The sequence below is a fragment of the Epinephelus lanceolatus genome, chromosome 5, assembly GCF_041903045.1.
Source record: "Epinephelus lanceolatus isolate andai-2023 chromosome 5, ASM4190304v1, whole genome shotgun sequence".
In the NCBI taxonomy this organism is placed as follows: Eukaryota; Metazoa; Chordata; class Actinopteri; order Perciformes; family Serranidae; genus Epinephelus; species Epinephelus lanceolatus.
This window is the reverse complement of record NC_135738.1, coordinates 47,338,779-47,358,513: the sequence shown is the minus strand read 5'-3', so window position 1 is coordinate 47,358,513 and position 19,735 is coordinate 47,338,779. Positions and strand designations below refer to the sequence as shown.

The following is a 19,735-nucleotide window of genomic DNA, read 5'->3' as shown; positions in this document are numbered from 1 at the left end:
TGGTCCTCATCACATTTCTTCCGTCCTCCTGTGTGCTGAAGTGGGACGTATCCCGCCTCTCATTGGCTGATACACTTTGTCAGTCGTGTCAGACTTCTCCAGTTTTCTAGCATGCCAGATATCCAGTCCCAGTCACAGACAAGGGGGCGACTTGCTCGTAGGCTTGTTCACACATGAGGACTCATCGTGGCAGATTATCTGCCGACTCACCTCCGACCCAAGGTGGCTCTCAAGATCCTCTGCGACGTCAAAATTGTGGTGAAAATCGCATAATCTGAACTAGCCTTAACAGAGAGAGAGGCTGCGCGCAGCTCCTCTGCTGGCATATAACAATAACAACACAGCGACTGCAGCGGAGAGTGTGTGTGCCACATTTGTGACAGAGAGCAGAGGAGAATTGTAAATGTGTGACCATGTAGAGATAGAAATGACATGCCTTCGTGTAAATAAGATAAATAACGTAAGGCTATTTAGTTTGTTTAATAAAATGAGGTATAGGTATAGACCTGTTCTATAGGAAAGGTAACCTTAAATGACTTCTGTTGTGATCTGGTGCTATATAGAAAATAAAATTAAATAAAATTTACTTGACTTCAAGGGGGGGCAGGGGGTGCCCCCCTAATATAATGGTAGGGGAAACACTGCTGTCTATATGCTACTGCAGGGTTCAACGCTAAGGTTTTTTTTCACTTGCCCGGTCGGGCAAGTTGGTCAGAGATCTACTTGCCCGAAGTCAGTTTTTACTTGCCCTATAAAAATTGTTTAATTTAAGTGGCTATCAAATAACAAAGACTGCAGTTATTTTTATGTTATGTAATCTTTATTCACACTGGGTCTCATTCATGAAAAGTGAGTAATCTGTGTGTAGATTTGCACATAAAAGCTTACTCTACTAAAAACCTACTCCGGATTCAGGAACGCCGCGGGAAACTCAGATTTGATTGTAAACACGTGTGTATGATCATGAATGCCAATCCAAGTGACAGCGCGCTCCCGGTAATCAGCAATTAGCATAAATCCCCGCCCATGAATAGCCAGTGACCACCATATAAGGAGGTGTAGGTGAATACTGTCGACCTGTCAGTCATGGCGCAAAGAAAGAAAGAGAAAGAAAGAAAAAAGAATTTTTCCGAAGCGGAGATCTAAATAATTTTGAGTGAAGTGGACTTAAGAAAAAAAATTTATTTTCTTCAGTTAGTAGTGGTGTGAGAGGGACAGGCAAAGCGAAGGCCTGGAGGGAGTTAACAGATGCTGTTAATGTTGTCTCCGTAGTACAAAGAACCATGTCAGAGGTGAAGCGTAAATGGTTTGATATGAAACTGGAGGCAAAGAAACACATAAGCACACACAAAAAATTACAGTGGTCACCAAACAAACAGAAGATTCATTTGTGGGGTTTTGAATGAAGTGGGAATGGGAAACCAGAGATGTTTTGTGCATATGGATAAACTCTAAATCAGTGATGGCTGTCGGAATGTAGAGCTATTTAACATTTATTTTAACACATGATACGGATAACATATAGCCTACAGCAGTTTGTATGTATCGTCTTCAAATTATTTGAATCTTAATAGCCTAAAGCTCTGTTTTATACAATGTAAATTAAACATTTTTCAAATCAGATTTATTCATTCAAATGATCAAACAGCCACAAAAAAAAAACGTGTTGTCTCAAATAATTCTTTCAGCTGGCGCGTGCTCCTTCGTGGCTCCACCACCTGCTGCTCCTGCTGCCCCTGCATGCTGAACCCAGGCACCGAGGCTGAAGAGGCTGTGATCCAGCTGTCGTCCTTATGGATATTTTTATTGTCATCATTCAACATGTAAAAGAACGTGTAATCTACTGAGTCGATTTACATAGATAATTCACAATCATGAACCTAATGTGGATCTTAAACCTGCTAATTGCCAACTAATTTAACTAAATGTGTTATATTTTTAATATTTTGTCATGTTTAGATTACGTGTTTCAAAGGCATCTGTGTATTGTGTACATAACAGAGCGCAATATGAATTAAAATTGTAATTTCCAATAGTGACAAGCAATATTTATGTGCTTTACTAAATTAGCACTACAAGTGGTCAGGAGCAGGAGTAGATTTTGTTAGTAGCTACGAAAAGATCGGAGCTACTAAAATATTGATGAATGCAGACATGCACGTAAATTTCCGTCTGCGAACAGTTTACACACAAATTCCTTCTGCTCACGTTTCATGAATGAGACCCACTGTATTTATTAATTAAAACAACATAGGTCATGTATTGTCGCTTAATTCCTACACAAAAATGACAGTGTCAGGGCTTAAAGTGAAAAATTTGTCAATCGTTCTCCGTCTATAACAGGGGTCACCAACTATATTTGTCAGAGGGCCAGAATTTTACCGGACAGTCACCTTGGCTGCTGGACCCTCAAATAAAAATTAAATAAAAATCAAATTTTGGCATAACATTATTATTTGATGTTTATTGTTTATATTTTTTTCCATTTCATTACAAAACTGAAGGCATTTTTAGCCTTTATGAGTCAGGCTCCTATCACCTATACCACAGTCAACCACCAGGAGTGATAGAGATATTTTGCCTCAACTCAATTAAGTCAACTTTATTTATAGAACACTTGAAAAACAAACACTGCGGAAGTGGAAGGAAAAGGCCTCTTAACACAGGTAAAATGGCACTCTCAAAGGCCATGAAATGAAAAGTTGATGTGGAAAACAGATCCTTTAATGATGACTGGACTGAAAAGTATGCATTTATCATGCCAACCTTCCGAAATGCGTCACCGGTATGCCTCATTTGCAACGAAACTGTTGCTGTTGCAAAAGAATATAATCTGCACCGTCACCACAACACTAAACATACAAATTTCAAGGATTCATATCCTGAGCAGTCAGAGGCCCGTCAGAGAAAAATCGCCACATTGAAATCTGCCTACTCCCGTGCAAGTGGCATTATTACTCAAACTTTAACTGATCAAGAGAGAGTAACGTGTGCATCTCTGCAGGCTGCCTGGGTGCTTTGCAAACATAACCTGCCTTTCACGGAAAGTGAGGTTTTAAAGGAGTGCATGGTCACCGTTCTGGAGGAACTTGCCCCTGACAAATCCATGGACAGAGTTATTGCATCTGTCCAACAAATACCTCTCTCTGCTTCAACTGCTGCACGTCGTGTACATGTCTTGGCAGAGCATGTCCAGCAAGCTGTCATTGACGGGATCAAGGAAGCCAAATACATTTCACTGGCTATTGATGAGTCCACTGACAACACGGATATTTCACAGCTGTGCGTTTTTGTCAGATACTTTGATGGCAAAGATTTCCGAGAGGAGCTGCTGGCATTGCTTCCGCTGGAGGACAACACCACTGCTGAAATCTTTGGAAAACTGGAGGATTTTTTTAAAAGCCATGGATTGTCCCTGGATAAAATCAACCTGACAGTGACAGATTGTGCACCTGCCATGATTGGCAAAAACAAGGGTCTGGTGAGCAGAATAAAGACTCGCTCCTAAAACTAATGCACTTCACTGTATTATCCATCAAAGCATGCTGTGCGCAAAGCTAAGTGGGGAGCTCAAAGAGGTGATGGAGAAAACAATGAAAATTATTAACCACATCAGAGGAAATTCAAGCACGCAGCACCGCCTGTTCCGCAAATTTGTGCTCGAATCCCAGGCTTCTCATGATGACCTGTTACTCCACAATGACGTGCGCTGGCTCAGTAAGGGCAAAGCACTGGAGCACTTCGTTGAACTCCGTGCCCAAGTAGTGGATTTTTTGAAACAAAGTAAATCAAAAGCGGCAGCTGACCATCTCATCATGCAAGACAGAGAATACATGTGCAACGTTGCGTTTTTAACAGACATTTTCTCCCATTTGAATACACTTAATCTCCAGCTGCAAGGAAAAGAAAAATCTGTGGTGGTTTGGTGGAAAAACTTGATGCCTTTGGGAACAAACTTGATCTGTTCCACGCAGATTTGTTGTCAGGGAGGCTGCTGCACATCAACACACTGAAGACGGTGGGAGAAAGCAACGTAACAGACAAGATGAAGACATTCATCACACAATTAAAAGACAATGACTCTGCTAGATTCGATGACTTTTTCATTTCCAGGGATGTCATTGGATTTGTGCGTGACCCATTCACCGTCAGCCAAAGCGGAGAATTCTCCACAAACGCAGTGAAAATGATGCCGTTGGACGAGGTGGCCATTCAGAGCGAGCTGGCTGAAATCCAGGCCGCAGGCAACATGAAGGCTGCTCTCCGTGGTGCTGAAAGCCTGAGCGCATTTTGGGTGTCTTGTCCCGAGGACTATGGCACATTGAAGATGCTGGCTATGTATGTGCTCACCATGTTTGGTTCAACCTACACCTGCAAGGCTGCGTTCTCCAAGATGAATTCGATAAAAACACACGAGAGGAACCGACTGTCAAACCAGTCTTTGGAGGACTGTTTGCGCATAAGTCTGACAGCGGTCAAGCCTGATGTGAAAAAGAGGGGAAATGTAACTTCAGCCATTAAGCAGTGTGAGTAGCCCATTTCAGCCTTGTGATTTGAAATCGCTATAGCCCACTTAATGTTTTATTTGATGTGCGAACATTATTTGTGACCTGTTTTGTTCTGGTACCAGGTTAGTATTTATTTACCATGCTATTTTAAGTTATGCCAGTTGGTTTTTCCTCCTTTTTTTGTCCTGAGAAGTCTACTAGTTTGAAGCTTGTTGTTGAGACTTTGAAATAAAAACCAAATGTTAAGTAAGGGCATGAGGAAAAGTTATGTTAAAAAAAAAAGAACTGTGTGAAACAATAAATGTTAAACAGTGCAGCGAGTCTGTCCTCATTTCGAAATGTAGCCTAAATAGAGTCATAAATGGTAGGGATTACTGATAGTTAAGAGTCTCAGTTGTTGCTGTTTTCAGTTGCTTTAATAGTGTGGACCACAGGATATTTTCTCTTTGATCCTCACAATTTTAGAATCCAATCGCAGGCCGGATTGGACGGTTCGGCGGGCTGGATTCGGCCCGCGGGCCGCCAGTTGATGGTCACTGGTCTATAATTTTGCGCTCTACTTGAGCCATACAGCAGTGTTTCCCCTAGGATGGAGTTGTAGCAGTGGAGGTGAAGCACACGCATGAAAAATAATTTTCACTTGCGTGAAACTTTTTGTATGCTTGCAAAGCACAGCCTGCTGGGATGTTTCTATGTATCTACTGGCACCATAAGGGCTCTTTAGGACTAAGTACATACAGTACATTTGTGCACAGTAATAAGCAGGTGAAATGTCTGTCTAGCTTACATATGAGGTGTCTCAAGATTTAGGACCATACAATTTTATTGAATATAATAAAAGTAAAAAGTCACATGACATGCTGCTGTTTTGTGTTATGACCTATTTAAGTGTTGGAAGTTGTTATTTACGTGACAACGCCTGAACGCAACACAAGCTCAGCACGAGTGCTGTGCGGTGCTGCTGTGCAAGCAGCTGTTTGTCTGTGTGTAACAGCAGTCTCTTGATGGTTATTTACACAGTGTTCATAACAATAACTTTGTCAGCTGACAAACTGCACGGGGCTCGGGGTCAGGTTTGATCAGGAAAATGCGGCCCGAGCCTCTCTAGCATGCTCACCTGTGTGTGTGGCGGAACTCCGCCGTGCACAATACAGAGAGCAGAGGAGAATTGTTAATGCGTGACCATGTAGAGACAGAAATGACACGATGACATAACACCATAAATAGTATATTGTTATGTTATTATATGAAGCGTCTGTCGCGCAAAATAATATCAATGGGGGCTGTGATTTCAGGCAGAGAGACCGCTGCATCAGAGCAGAAGAGCACGTTTTAAAATACATTTATTTTATCAATTAGTTACTAACTTTTACTATTTTTAGCAACTTGCCCGATGGAGCAAGTGAGTTGTTAGTTTACATGCCCGACCTTGAGTTTTACTTGCCCCGGGCAATCGGGCAATCCTTATTGTTGAGCCCTGTGCTGAGATATGCTGTAATAGCAGAGGGGGGCTTGTAACCTTGTAGGGAGAGTAAGAGAGAGCGTGTCAGATTTGTTTTCCAGGGGTGGATGTTGGTCTGTCTGATGCAGCATCCCAGCTAGTCTGCCTGTAGGCCCCGTTCCACACAGGTGCAAATGTTAACTGAACATCATTTGGCATCACTGTAAATGTGTGTGGGAATTTCCTGCATTGTAAGTGCTAGATTTGCAGGAAGCTGTGAAATAATGTGCAATCCAGTAGTGCTGCACGATTTGATAAAAATGTGCGATTGCGATTATGGTGGACAGTATCGCGATTTGCGATTGCAATTACAATATAATTACAATATACAATCAGGGTGTCCGCGGGGTCTTAAAAAGTATTAAAAGTTGATAAATCAAATGTCGGAAAATTAAGGCCCTTAAAAAGTATTAAAAAGTCTTAATCGTGATTTTATGAAGTATTAAATTTTCTTAGCATTCAAGCTACTATTACAAACAACGATGTGTAGATAGGCACACTCGGACTGCCACTCGGGGCTGTGCGCGTACCTGTGCGACATCATGTGACGGCGCACGTCCAGGCACCAAACAGAGGAGCAAAAGACAATAAAAAATCCTTCTCATCTTATCTGAGTTCTGTTGTATGTTTATGCTCTAAGATTTAATTGCAAACTACAACTGTTCAGTAAGTTAAAGATGCGTTGCTGCTAACGACAGCTTAGGGACGCGATGAGGTCTTAAGGTTTTTTTGGAAGGTCTTAAAAAATTCTTAAAAAGTATTGAAATTAATCTCAGGATTCCTGCATATACCCTGACAATATAATAAATAAATGGTATCATGAGTCTTTTTGCTTGATTCAGTGTTTCCCCTACATTATATTAGGAGGGCACTGACCTGACATAGTTATTGTTATGGACAGACAGTGTGTCAATGACCATCAACAGACTGAGCACAGTCAAACACGCTGCTCACACAGCAGCGCAGCACGGAACTGTACACACAGCGGAGCGAACCTGTGTTGCGTTCAGGCGATGTCACGTAAATGACAAATTCCAGCACACCAGAGTCCATGATTTCCCTGTGACACTTAAAATGTTTGCTTAACTGTGCTTGGATGTTGTTTTATGAGGCTCTGGCGGCTTTCAGTTGTCTCTTTGTCTTTAACGTTACACAGCTCGGCTTTCTCTCGCATGCACTCTTCCTTCTTTTCCCTGTGCTGTGCTGTCTCAAGTGCTGATATAGATTGGTCGTGTTGCCGCAGGACGTGGCGACTTTAACTTTTACACAGCACGTCTTTCTGTTCAACGTCACCGTACCTGAATCCAAAGTATCGCCATGTAATTCGTTTTTTTCGCCACCAACTCAAGCTGTTCTTGGTCAAGCTCATGCTCTTCTTCAGCGTCTGTGTTGGTCACTGCTGCACGCTGGCTGCACGCACCAGGATAGGTTGTGGGCATGATGTCTACAAACTCCACACACTACAGGAGAGGCAGTCATGTTCACAGGCACCCACGTTAACATTTATTTACATTAACTCGCAGCCTTTTATGCGGATATGTAATCGCACAGCCTGACATCGCAATTGCGATTGCGATTAGATTAATCGTGCAGCACTACAATCCAGTACTGAAGTTCAGGCCCTGCATTGTGCTATTCACAGTGGCAGGACCACACAGCTCCAGGGTGTTTGTGTGACAGGATGCATGTTTGGCTCCTCTGTTGAGCTGTAGCATCAGGGTGTTGCACAGATCCATGAGAATGGTAGTCCTAAATGCACTTTAAGCCATTCACCTCTCTCGCCAATGACTGGGTAGTGTCACAGGAACTTTATAGTGACAATTGTAATCAATTTCATGTGAAACGAGCATCATTTTTGGATTGGTGTAAACTGAACAAAGGGACAATGGAGGGACGCCTGATCTCACTACAAACGCTGTGGGATACCATCCAAAATATTAAGACCGAGATGCTCACCCATTTTGACTCAAAGATGGATCCCATTCATGTCAGTTTGTGCAACATCCAAACTTCATTAAATACTCTTGGAGAACAAGTCTGAGCTGGAACAACGTGTCAGCTCAAATGAAGACAATGTTCAGGATCATCAGACCCAGCTTCAGCATCTGGAAAAAGAAAATGCTTACCTGGTCGACAAAGTAGAGGACTTGGAGAACCGAAGCAGATCCTCAAATCTCCGTTTTGTAAAGGTTCTTGAATTGGCAGAGGGCCACGACATTTACAGCTTCATGTCCAAGTTGATTCCGGACCTCCTGGGACATGAGAATTTTACTGTGCCACCGGTCATCGAGAGAGCTCACCGCAGTCCTACCACCCGGCGTGAGGTCCAAATCCATCCTCAGCCCATCCTGATCAAACTCCATAACTTTCAGGATAAAGTGAAAATCCTACGCCTCGCCAGAGAAAAGAAGAAACTGCTCTACAAAGGATCTCCTGTTAACATCTATCCAGATTTCAGCGCTGAGCTGATGAGGCAACTAAACGCTAGGGCCGATCATCTGCTCCAGAACCACGGTCGGACGGTCGGATGAATTTCTGACATGTCAGAAATTTTGGTCGGCCGGCACAGACATTCGCACAGTGGAAGCAGAGCCACGAGCCGATTCGCCAACGTCTGTGCATTTATCCCTCACTGCGCCTGCGCGAAGACATAGATGACCATGGCGACACGTCGGTGGACTGTAAATATGGAGGCCAGGTTGGTTGAGCTGTGGCTACAGTTCGACGTTTCTTCTTCCACCTACCACGACCGCTATCAACAAGAGAAACCCTGGCAGGAGATAGCCAATATTCTTCAGCTGATAAGTTTTTTCTGCTCTCATTTTCAAGCAAGCGCAACAAACATACAAGCTAGTGCGCTAGACGAGGTATAACACACACACACACACACACAGAGGGTGCACCCGGCTGTAGCCGGCTTACTTCCAACTCTCGTTGTAAAATGGTCAAACCATACTGTCCATGTCTCTCAAGCCATCTGCGAGTCCATATGCGCTGATGCCTCTTCTTTTTGGACGTTTCGGCACACAGTATAGCGCAAATCATCAAAGCAAACCGCTTTTCCTGCTTCGTTGACAACAACGGCACTCCTGGAACAAATTGGAACTTTCAAATGTATCTTTATTGACAGCTGTCAACGGGCAGGACAGTTCAGCAGGGCCAACGAGCCGTTTTCACCCGTACAGTGTGAGCTCTCTGATCGTGCTTGATAATCGGAACATACAGTGTGACCACATAAATCTTGAGCTTTGGCCGCACATCGCAGACAATTCACTCGTACAGTGTGAGCTGGTATTAACAACAAGATTTTAAAAATCGTACAGTGTATACCGGGCTTTAGTTATACTCAGTTTTTGGCATGTTTACTTTTTCGCCCGTAAATGAGGTCGCAATAGTCATGAAAACTGACTGTCGTAAAGACGCCGCTTTACTGTAACCTATTGACTCTCCTTTTTCCTCCTTCATTCTGACGTTTATGCTGCATACTTTAATGAATTACGTATGTGTACTCAAAGTATGAGATATTAGAAATACGTGACTATAGGTATATAGGGTATGCCTCCTATACTCTTTATTTATTTATTCTCTCTCTTCTCTTTTTCCCCCTTTTCATACACTCTTGTTTCTAGAGATGCTCCTTCATTTTCTCCCATGAGCTTTCATCTGTAGATATTACCTGAGTTTTTATAGATATATAGATATATTTTCCTTTTCTAGTCAAGTGTTGGGCTGCAATTTAATGTACTTGTGTTTGTGATGTGGTTCATGTTGTCTTGTGTATCTGTTATTCATGTGTGTTACGTGTACAACCTTTTCATATATCTGTCGATCAACAATAACCTCAACTTATGTTTGAGCAGTGACAGTGCTAGTTATGACTTGTTTGGAAACTGGATAAAACAAAAGGATTAAAAATTATACATTTGAACATTAGGAGCCTCGTACTCGTAATTGATTTAATCAGAGCATGGGTTGCATTTCACAAACCAAGTATTATTACACTCTCAGAAACATGGTTGAGTAGCAAAATTGCTGACACTGAAATCAAACTACCAAATTATGTGTTATATTGAGCTGACAGATGCAGCAGAGGTGGTGGTGGGGCTACATATGTTTCATCAAACCTGTCTTCTGAACTAATAATTCCTCATACAGACCCAAAATATTTTGAGTGTATTTTTTTTTAAACTAATTCTACACTAGAATAAGTATATCATGATTGGAAATGTATACAGACCCCCAGCCGCACCAGCAGAATCATCTAATTGTTTGAGTTCAACTATTAACTCCATCGACTGTAGTAATGAAATTATTATTTTGGGTGACTTTAATAAGAACTGGTTAGATAGGTCCTCCTGTAGAGACAAAAATGTTTTTTCAAATTTGAACCTTACACAGTTAATTAATGAACCTACAAGAGTCACTCCATCCTCTCAGTCTTTACTTGACTGGATATTTGTTTCACATCCACATCACGAATGCTGGTGTTCTGTCAGACTTTAATATGTTTATTTATGATTGATTTTCCATTAACTGGGAAAGATTTTAATTAATACCTGATGTTCAAAATGCATGGGATTTCTTTTATTCTAAATTCATGGCCGTGATTGACAAACACGCTCCGTGGAAAATGGCCAAAGTTAAAGGCAGACACAGAGTGTGCCAGGGCTGACGTCAAAACCCGGAAGTTTAGCATCGCGCTGGTTCCTGGAAGAGAAAGTGAATGTGATTTTTGCATTGCGTTTTGGATTATGTCAGAAAATAAGCTCTGTGGCTTACACAAGTTTCTGATACTTACAGGTTTTGTTCTGTGAGATAATCTTCACATATGAACACCTTTCATACCGCATTTGAAGTTTAAATGCGATCGCCAGAAGTAAAAAGCTAACGTTAGGCTTTAACGGACTACATGACTACTCCATGGTCGCATGACTCTTGACGTCACCGCCACTAAGCTTTCAACTGATTCAGGGCTCGACAGTGCGAGTGTTTCACTCGCATTTGCGACTAAAAATAGGTGTGTGCGAACTGTAAAAAATATTTAGGGGCACATGTGTGCATAAAAAAATCAGCCGAAGCAGCCTATATTTTTGTCAATTTTAAAAAAACGCAAATGTTGGAGGAACTCAGCCGTCTTCCCTCTTCCCCGTGTGACACGGTTATGGGCGGTTTTCCAAGCCACTGTCGGCACAATGAATATAAGTCCCACTGTCGGCAGCGTGGAAATAAGTCAAAGTGTAGAGGAGACGGACCAGGAAAAGGGGCGTACCTCCGGGGAAGCCTGCTCCGTTCTCCCCGCAGTTAGGGACCGTTCTTCACGGCCAGGCTGTCGGCTGGGTGGAAATAAGTCAAAGTGTGGAGGAGACGAGGGACCGGGAAAAGCGACGGACCTCCGGGGAAGCCTGCTCCGTTCTCCCTGCAGTTAGGGACCCTTCTCCACGGCCAGGCTGACGGCTTGGTGGGAATAAGTCAAAGTGTGGAGGAGACGAGGGACTGGGAAAAGCGGCGGACCTTCGGGGAAGCCTCCTCCTTTCTCCCCACAGTTAGGGACCGTTCGCCACAGTACCGCTGCTGGGCAGGGTGGAAATAAGTCCTGCAGAGTTTCAGAGGACCTGGAGAATGTTTTAGGATAGTAATAACATTATATAAGATAATCATATTGCAAAGATAATATAAGATAATAACATTAAAGACAAAATTAAATTGCAATACTTTTTCAAAACTTGATGATTTTACCTTTCTGTACATTTTGTATACAAATTCATTAAATAATTTTGCTTGTAAATGTCTATTTGCATCACGTTTATAACGGAAAACACATTATTTGATCAAATAGTGTTCTTTGTGTGCTCCTTACTTTTTCAACTTAGGAGCACATGTGCTCCTTGGGAAAAAAATTAGCGTCAAGCCCAGTGACTTCGGTCACTTTAGTTTAAAAGCATTGTATAATGGGGAAATCAGACTGTTTAAGCTAAATAAGAAGCTGTAATGGCGGACTGCCAGCACTCTCGCCTGTTTGGGGGTGATGACATTTAATGTCCCCGACAGGGTTTGTAGTCGTATTGAGCAACTTGTTAGCAACCGCCTTTTTTATGACACGTAAAAGCTTCAAAATTCACAAGTAGGGTATTTACTGACGTGTTTTATGTCGTAGAACGAAACCTGAAACTCACGAGAGAACCAGAAGTGCTAAAAGCGCTAACGGAGTTCCGGGTTTACTGGCACACTCTATTTGCCTTGGATCAATTCTGAACTTGTATCCATTTTTAGACAGAGGGATGAAGCATGATCAAAATTTCGTTTGTCAAGGAAACATGATGATTGGGAAGCATACAGACAACTAAGAAATATCAGCAAGACGCAAGTTTGAAATGCAAAATCTGATTATTAAGAATATCTAAGTGAAAATGTCAAAAATCCTAAACAATTTTGGAGTAAAATAAAAAACATTTCATACTTCAGAAAAATGCTCTATTAGTCAACTAAGAGCTGCAGACACAATGCTGATAGATCCGTCACTTATTGCATGTGAGCTCAATCAACATTTTTCCTCTGTTCCAGCTTAACTCCTCAGACTGTACACATGACTTCTAATTTCATCACACCTTGTCAAAGTCATTTTTATTTTCATACAATAACTCCTGTTGATGTCTGCAGTGCAATTTGTGACCTAAAAGAGAGCAGTGGTCTTGGACTAGATGGGATTGAAACCAAGTTCATTAAATTAGCATCTCTTATTCTTAATTATCCATTGGCTGACCTGTTTAATCTTTCATTAAGTACATGTGTAGTTCCAACTATTTGGAAATGTGCACGTGTAACTCCTCTCCACAAGGGTGGCGACACACTTGACCCTAATAACTACAGACCTATTTCAATTATTTGTGCCATTGCCCAAGTATTTGAGAAAATTATTACAACTATTATCACAATTACAATTATTACAGTACCTTAATATCAATAATATTGTTTGCGCTCTTAAAATTAAAATTTACCAATGATACTTTATCTGCTTCTGATCGTGGTCATCTCACAGGAGCAATATTTATTGATCTCACCAAAGCTTTTGATCTGGTTGATCACTATCTTCTGTTAGACAAGCTTCATGCAATTGGTCTCTCCCAACATGCGCTACTGTGGTTTAATTCTTATCTTCACAATAGAAAGCAATGTGTTGTATTGAGAGGATGTAAATCAGACCTACTTATTCAGCAGAATGGTGTCCCTCAAGGCTCTACCTTAGGACCACTTCTTTTCTCAATTTTTATAAATGATCTCCCACTCTGCTTCTCTAACTGTTGTGTACAATTATATGGTGATGATACTGTTATACATCAGACACTCTATACCACTAATTCAAGAGGCCCTTCAATTGGAGTTTAATGTTTTTCAAATCAGCGGCTTGTCAAGGGACTATATTCAACTTATCTTGCATTGTAACATGCATTATGACAACTTAATAAAGTTTATGTATGTTTTTAAATGAAGTGGAGGAGCCTGCAAGTGTTTAGTTTGTCTCAGAGGCTCTGTGGACTGCGGACTCCGCAGCTCCGCTCAGCTGTCGAGAGAAGTGTCCTTCTGCTGCTTCTTCTTCTTGTGTAACCTTCACTGCATGAAAAGTGGGATTTTTGTCAGTAAGCGGCACTGTAGATTGTCGTGGAAGTTCATGTTTACGACTGCACACGGCAATTTGCAGGCAACACCGAAAACTGCCGTGAATTGTCGGAAATTGACGCGGGCCTTGCTTGGCAGTTGTCCCCCCATGACCCCCCTCCCCCTAATTCTAGGGGAGGCTTTAACATGTAAATGAAAATGCTGTGAGCTATACAAATGCAAATCAGGGTAGCAGGGGGAGTTTTACCCCAGGTTCCATTTTTCTAAAAGGTATTAACTTCATTAGAAAATCTCTGGTATAAATAGATCAGGCTCAATATAGCCTAATTATAGACTCTAAATTTTAGCTTGAATTGATTTATTCAATGAAAGTATGTTAGATTAATTACTGTGTATGTCATTAGCAATGGCATATCATGACAGGATAGTAGCAGGCTCTGTACGTTATCCGACTTGGCCCTTTTGGATTTTTTCTCCCAAACTCCATTTTTGAAATAGCGCTTTCTGTGATCAAAAATACTGTGTATGACAGAGTCCAGTGTTGCAATGTTCACAGAGGCACCGAGGTCTTTTCTTCAGTCTCGGGACTTCCATCTTTCAACTGACTGCACACCGTGTTTATATCACAGAGCTTCATAGGTACACCGTGCCTGTTTATATCATAAACATATGCGAGCTCGTCTCGCGAGTTCTTCCGTATAACAGTGACCTCGCACGTGATTGGACGAGGAGCCCTCGTCCAATCATGGACGAGGTCATGGGCACCTCGTCCAATCACATGCAAAGTCATGGGCATGACTCATACAGCAGTACCTGCAAGACGAGCATATACAGACATGTTTTTATTCTTGTACTCAGACCTTTTCCTCCATTTCCTGTGTTTTAACTGCCGTTTCGTGAACTACAATGGCTGGACGGCATCTCACCTTCAACTCCTCTGCATGGACACGATCAACTCCTTTCAGGCAGTCCGCAGACCGGCGAGAAGAAACTGCTGAATGCTATCAGTGGACTGTCTCGTCAGCTTACTCTGCTTGCTGCCGATGTGAATGAGCAGTTCACTGTAGTAAACTCCAGGTTGCTCTCCATAGAGGATAGGTTGGCTGCTTTGGAGTCAAAAAAGTGTGTGGAAGAGACTAACTCTAAGAAGAAGAGACGGGTGCACAATCCCAAGATTGCGGTAAGAATATGTTCGGTGACTGCTAGCTAAACTATAAGTAGCCTAGTAGCCTTGTAAAAGAACAAGTGAGCAGAACCAGTGTAAGCTGTAAAAGTGTATGTTTTTGGTCTTGTAATTTACAGGAAGCAGTACGCTGTCTTCACAACTCGGAGACAAATTGTAGGCGCTACGAACCGGAGCAAGCGTAAGATTTAAAGAATATGCTTTCATTCTGCTGTATAAGGAAATAGATACGTTAATAGATACAGAGCTTAACCGTTTATTTTGTTTTCACAGACTAACCTCGCCTCATAACGAGGCCGTGACCTCCTATTTGCTCGGAGCTATGTCAGCAAGTCCAGATTTACATGACGCTGTTAGTGACGCCATTGTGTGTAAGTAACTTTAACTGTTTTGTTCCTGTTCCTTCCTTGTTTAGTTTTACTGTGACTTATGTTTTTTTATTCATACCACTCTCATTTAATTGTTTTCCAGCTGCCTGTAAGACATACTATGAGACAGTATGCAGGAGCTTCAGGTACAGACAGCCAGATCTCGCATCGCAGGCGGAAACTGTGAAGAGTTCAGCTCGGAGTCGATCGAGAAGAAAGAGGGTAAGACTTATTAGATTAGATCCGTTTTTGGTCAGTGTGACTATCCTCTTGCACTCCACCCCCATTTTGTAGCAAAAACGCCTAAAATGACATACCCAAATTAAAATGACTGTAGCCTCTGAACCGCTCTGACTACATGCATGCATGAGGTCTTGCCAGAAAGCAAACTCTCTGAAGTTTCTTATGAAAGTCTCAGAAACACTCTAGGTGATACAGAGACAGAGTAATGGGCCTCTGAAGTCAGTAAAAAGTTGAAGATTTTGCCTAAAATAAAATAAAAAATGTATTTCAGGATGAATAACTATCTGTGGCTTCATCTGAACAAGTAAATGACACTGTGGGGCTGTAGGCACACTATCAATGAACACTTGTTTCAAATTTGAAGAAGACTGCTCAAAGTATGACCATTCTACAGTGTTTTTACCATGAAAAGATCCAGGCGGAGCTCCACATGACAAGAGCGCTCACTCTGCTTCAAAACAGAACTGTCAGTGATCGAACAACACTCAGCCAGCTTCAAACATCGTACCTTATTGAAATCAGGTGTGATTATGATAGCTGATGTTGTTTATGACAGAAACACCATAAAATATCACCAAATAAAGCCATATGAAACGTCAAAGTTGTGATCCCACTTTCTAGATGGTATATCTCAGCCAAAAATAGTGGTAGGAGTGAGACTCTTACCTTTTATAAACCAGCTACATGTCCATTGACGGCTCGGCATGAGATCGTGAGTAATAACTTTTCCCCTCGAAAAACGGCATGACATGGCTTGTCACCACTCATCGCGATTTTGGACTTCGTGTATTTAGGCTGCTCTGATGCAAAACCCATAAGGAATAAAAGAAAAACGATGCCGGATTCAGGAAGCCGAGAGCTTCCTGAATCCAGTGATACCAAACATCACATGGTTTGATGACGTAGTGCGCCTGTGAGATGCCATTTAACAGAGGAGGGAGGGAGTGTGGACGCCGGTCTGAGGGGAGTTAAAGAGGCTATTTTTCAGGTGCATTAACAGATGTGTTGTGTCCATACGCAGTGCATCGCACAGTACTGATTGTCTTTATTGATGTTTTTACAGCTGCTGGAAGCAAGACAGAGTGTACTTGCCGATGACGAGGTGGACCTTTGGAAGTGCGCCACCATAGACCTAATGTCCAATGAAGAAGACGGCATCGCTGGTGGGGTGTCTGGATGGATTGTGCGACCTCCAGTCTTTCGTAGCCAGGAGCTCACCGAGCTCTGTGCCTCGCTGCAGTCGAGATTAGAGGCAATTCCCAAGTACAGGGGAACGCACCACAGACGTCTGCAAAATGGACCAAATTCGGACAAAATGCCACCAGTTACCTACAGCTTCGAGGCAGCAGACAGACACTTCACGGTGCTGTAGGATTTTGGCCTTCTCCTGAGCTTCCCGTTTGTTGTGTGGGCAGATTTGTACATAGTTGTGTGTTTGTGTTTCTTCTAATAAAGCTCTGTCTTTGAATAAAAAGCATGTTCCTGGCAAATTTTCCTTTCCTCAATAAATTCATTAATGTCCTTGATTGTAATAATAGTGTAGTCCATAGCATATAAATATGAATATAAATATATACATATTTATTTATATATATATATATATATATATATATATATATATATATATATATACAGTACAGGCCAAAAGTTTGGACACAGCTTCTCATTCAATGCATTTTCTTTATTTTCATGACTATTTACATTGTAGATTCTCACTGAAGGCATCAAAACTATGAATGAACACATGTGGAGTTATGTACTTAACAAAAAAAGGTGAAATAACTGAAAACATGTTTTATATTCTAGTTTCTTCAAAATAGCCACCCTTTGCTCTGATTACTGCTTTGCACACTCAGCCTGCATGCATGTGTTTTTTAGCTGAACATTATTGAAACAAATCAGCTAATGTTGCTGTAGTGAAAACATTGCGGAGTGAGATACCTGGCCAGGCAGGTAACGTTTTGTCATGTTTTATCTCATAACAGCATTGATTACATATGGCATGTGCTCTCTCTGTTGACCTGTATTTTCTCAGAAATTGAAAATATGTCCACACTGCTGATTTATTTCCAAGCAAATAACATTATCATCATCCACTTTCTTTTAGCTGCTTTCCATTATCTGTTTAACAGTGACACAGAATTTCAAAATAAAGACGTAACCTGAAGATGATGATACAGATAGCTATTTTCACTTTGCATCAATGATACTGCATAGTTGATGATTAAATTAACATATGAATCTAGATCAATGGATAGTTAGACCCCTATTATTCAATTTGTAAATTGTCAGAGAATGAAAAATATAAAATCATCTGATGTCATCTGAATTCATCCATGTAATTCATATGGTCTAAAACTGCCCAACAGAATGAGTTAACATGAACAACTTTACCCCAAATTCAAAAACTAGAGTGCTAAAACTCTAATTTGTGATGTCATAGGTTATTAAGTCTGGAACTGGTATATTCTTTGTTTAAAGGAGACCTATTATGCTTACTTTCAGGGTTATGTAATATTGGGGATTTATGTGCTTTACTGTTCAGAACACATTATTTGTCTTGGACTGCTGATTGCTGCAGCACCTCTGTCTGAAACGCTGTGTTTGGGCTTATGTTCCGGCCTCCCCAGCAGCCCAGTCTGCTCTGATTGGTCAGCTCGCTCAGTCTGTTGTGACTTAGAGTGTCTATCTGAAATGTCACACCCCTTACCCTATCTGAATTCACCTCCAGAGGCTGCCGCAAAACAACAAGCTGTGGCTGAGCTAACGACGATGGCCGTCCACCATTATCAATATCAAACACGAGCCGATAGACTCCGAAGCACTTTTGCGACAAACACTGGAGCAGGACATTTAACAGTGGTAAGTTTTTATTTTGTTGCCGTCTTATATTAAAGCTATAACATGATAACTGTAACTTATCTGACATTATGGTAACAACTGTATGTCTGTCCTCTGACTGAATGAAGTTGGAAACGTCTGCTGCAGAGTACAAAAGGTTTCTAACAGTGTAGTCAGTTACTACATAACGTGGAAACACCAACAGCAGCACTCAGCTGTTACATGACGTGGTGTAAAGAATGAATCCTTTTTTTACCAAAGCAGGCTTATCTATGATCAGACTAATGTAGCTTGTATTGGGTAATAATACCAAAGTTATTATAAATTCTGTTACTAACACATTCTCTGTTAAAACCACAAAAGTTTTAACCCCTGAATTCATCAATTTTACCACAGCAGATTGAGATGACAGATTTCTGTATTATACAACAACAAATGAATAGATCAATGTTTTTTCCATGCAGTGATGTTGTCTCCTGAGTCTTTATTTGCTTACTTATAAAACAGTATGCCTTGTGTATTTTTTACCTATTAGGTTTTAGGTAATGGACCAGATTCCAGTTCATCCTACATGTTTGATACACCATCCAGGCCTGGAGCCTGACTGTTTGAGTATGTTTTTATGACATGTATTGAGATAAAACTGTGTAAACTAAATTCTGAACACTAAGGTTTCATTATACCAAAGAACCCACTTGTCTTTTGTCAAAAGAACTTTATTTTTTAGCAAATGTAAAAAACATAAACTACAGAAAAATACTAATTAATATACACTAGACAGATGGATAACACAGCAGCATTTTATCTGCAATACTAATAGTGTCCAGTTCTTTCCATTCAGGCGTCCATCCCGTCCTGTGTTGGATACGCCAGGAGTTTCCTGATCCGGCTGGTCACTGTGTTGGCCTCCAGTTGCCCCTTGGCTGAAGAGACGTGTAAGGCAACCACTTCCTCCTTTGAGGGTCTCTCATACTGGGATGCCAGGTCCTTTGGGATGGGGATTTTGGGGAAGACGAGCCTCATCAGGTCATCTACAGTCTGTAAAGTATTGAATTTAAATATTGATTTCCTTGTGTTTTTAATTTAAGTGCTTCCCTGAATCCACCTTTCTTGTATATATTTCAAGTGTTGCCACAACTATTTCATATTTTTTATCTGATGGTATTATGTTAGTAGTAAAAATAAAATTTACAAATTACTGCATGTAGGGTCTGTTTTTACAGCCTTTGCTGAGGGTAAAACTAAGCTAAAAGAATACATTTTTGCTCAGATTCCTCTGTAATAACATAGTCACCGGGGTTATATGTTGAGTCATGAAGGTCTCCTAGCTCTGTTTAAGTTTCTCCCTCTTTCTCCTTCAACTCAACACGAGGTCTCGTACTTGGTCTGAAAACTATGCCCTTTATAAATGTTGATGACAGCCAAAAGTCCAAATGAAAAAAAAAAGTATATGTGTCTATATATATAGTAATGTGGG

The 19,735-nt window shown here is 41.2% G+C and overlaps 2 protein-coding genes across 5 annotated transcripts in view; both read left to right on the top strand.

The window, feature by feature from the left end:
• Nucleotides 1-17,817, top strand: part of LOC117262212 (uncharacterized protein C14orf93 homolog) — a 42,724-nt gene extending 24,907 nt beyond the window's left edge. The window contains exons 2-6 of one of the 4 annotated variants that reach the window (XM_078168287.1): nucleotides 1,689-14,803; nucleotides 14,926-14,987; nucleotides 15,080-15,177; nucleotides 15,278-15,396; nucleotides 16,481-17,817. In XM_078168287.1, the coding sequence (XP_078024413.1) occupies nucleotides 15,129-15,177; nucleotides 15,278-15,396; nucleotides 16,481-16,789 (477 nt within the window). In that variant the 5' untranslated portion in view covers nucleotides 1,689-14,803; nucleotides 14,926-14,987; nucleotides 15,080-15,128 and the 3' untranslated portion in view covers nucleotides 16,790-17,817. The remainder of the gene's footprint in view (nucleotides 1-1,688; nucleotides 14,804-14,925; nucleotides 14,988-15,079; nucleotides 15,178-15,277; nucleotides 15,397-16,480) is intronic. The other 3 variants (XM_078168288.1, XM_033634998.2, XM_078168289.1) reach the window with 3 other exon arrangements.
• Nucleotides 17,818-18,436: 619 nt separating this feature from the next.
• The window catches only part of enc2 (ectodermal-neural cortex 2), a 77,290-nt gene continuing 75,991 nt past the window's right edge, over nucleotides 18,437-19,735 (top strand). Inside the window, exons 1-2 of the mRNA XM_033634992.2 lie at nucleotides 18,437-18,870; nucleotides 19,100-19,298. Coding sequence (XP_033490883.1) covers nucleotides 19,253-19,298 — 46 coding nt within the window. The 5' untranslated portion in view covers nucleotides 18,437-18,870; nucleotides 19,100-19,252. The remainder of the gene's footprint in view (nucleotides 18,871-19,099; nucleotides 19,299-19,735) is intronic.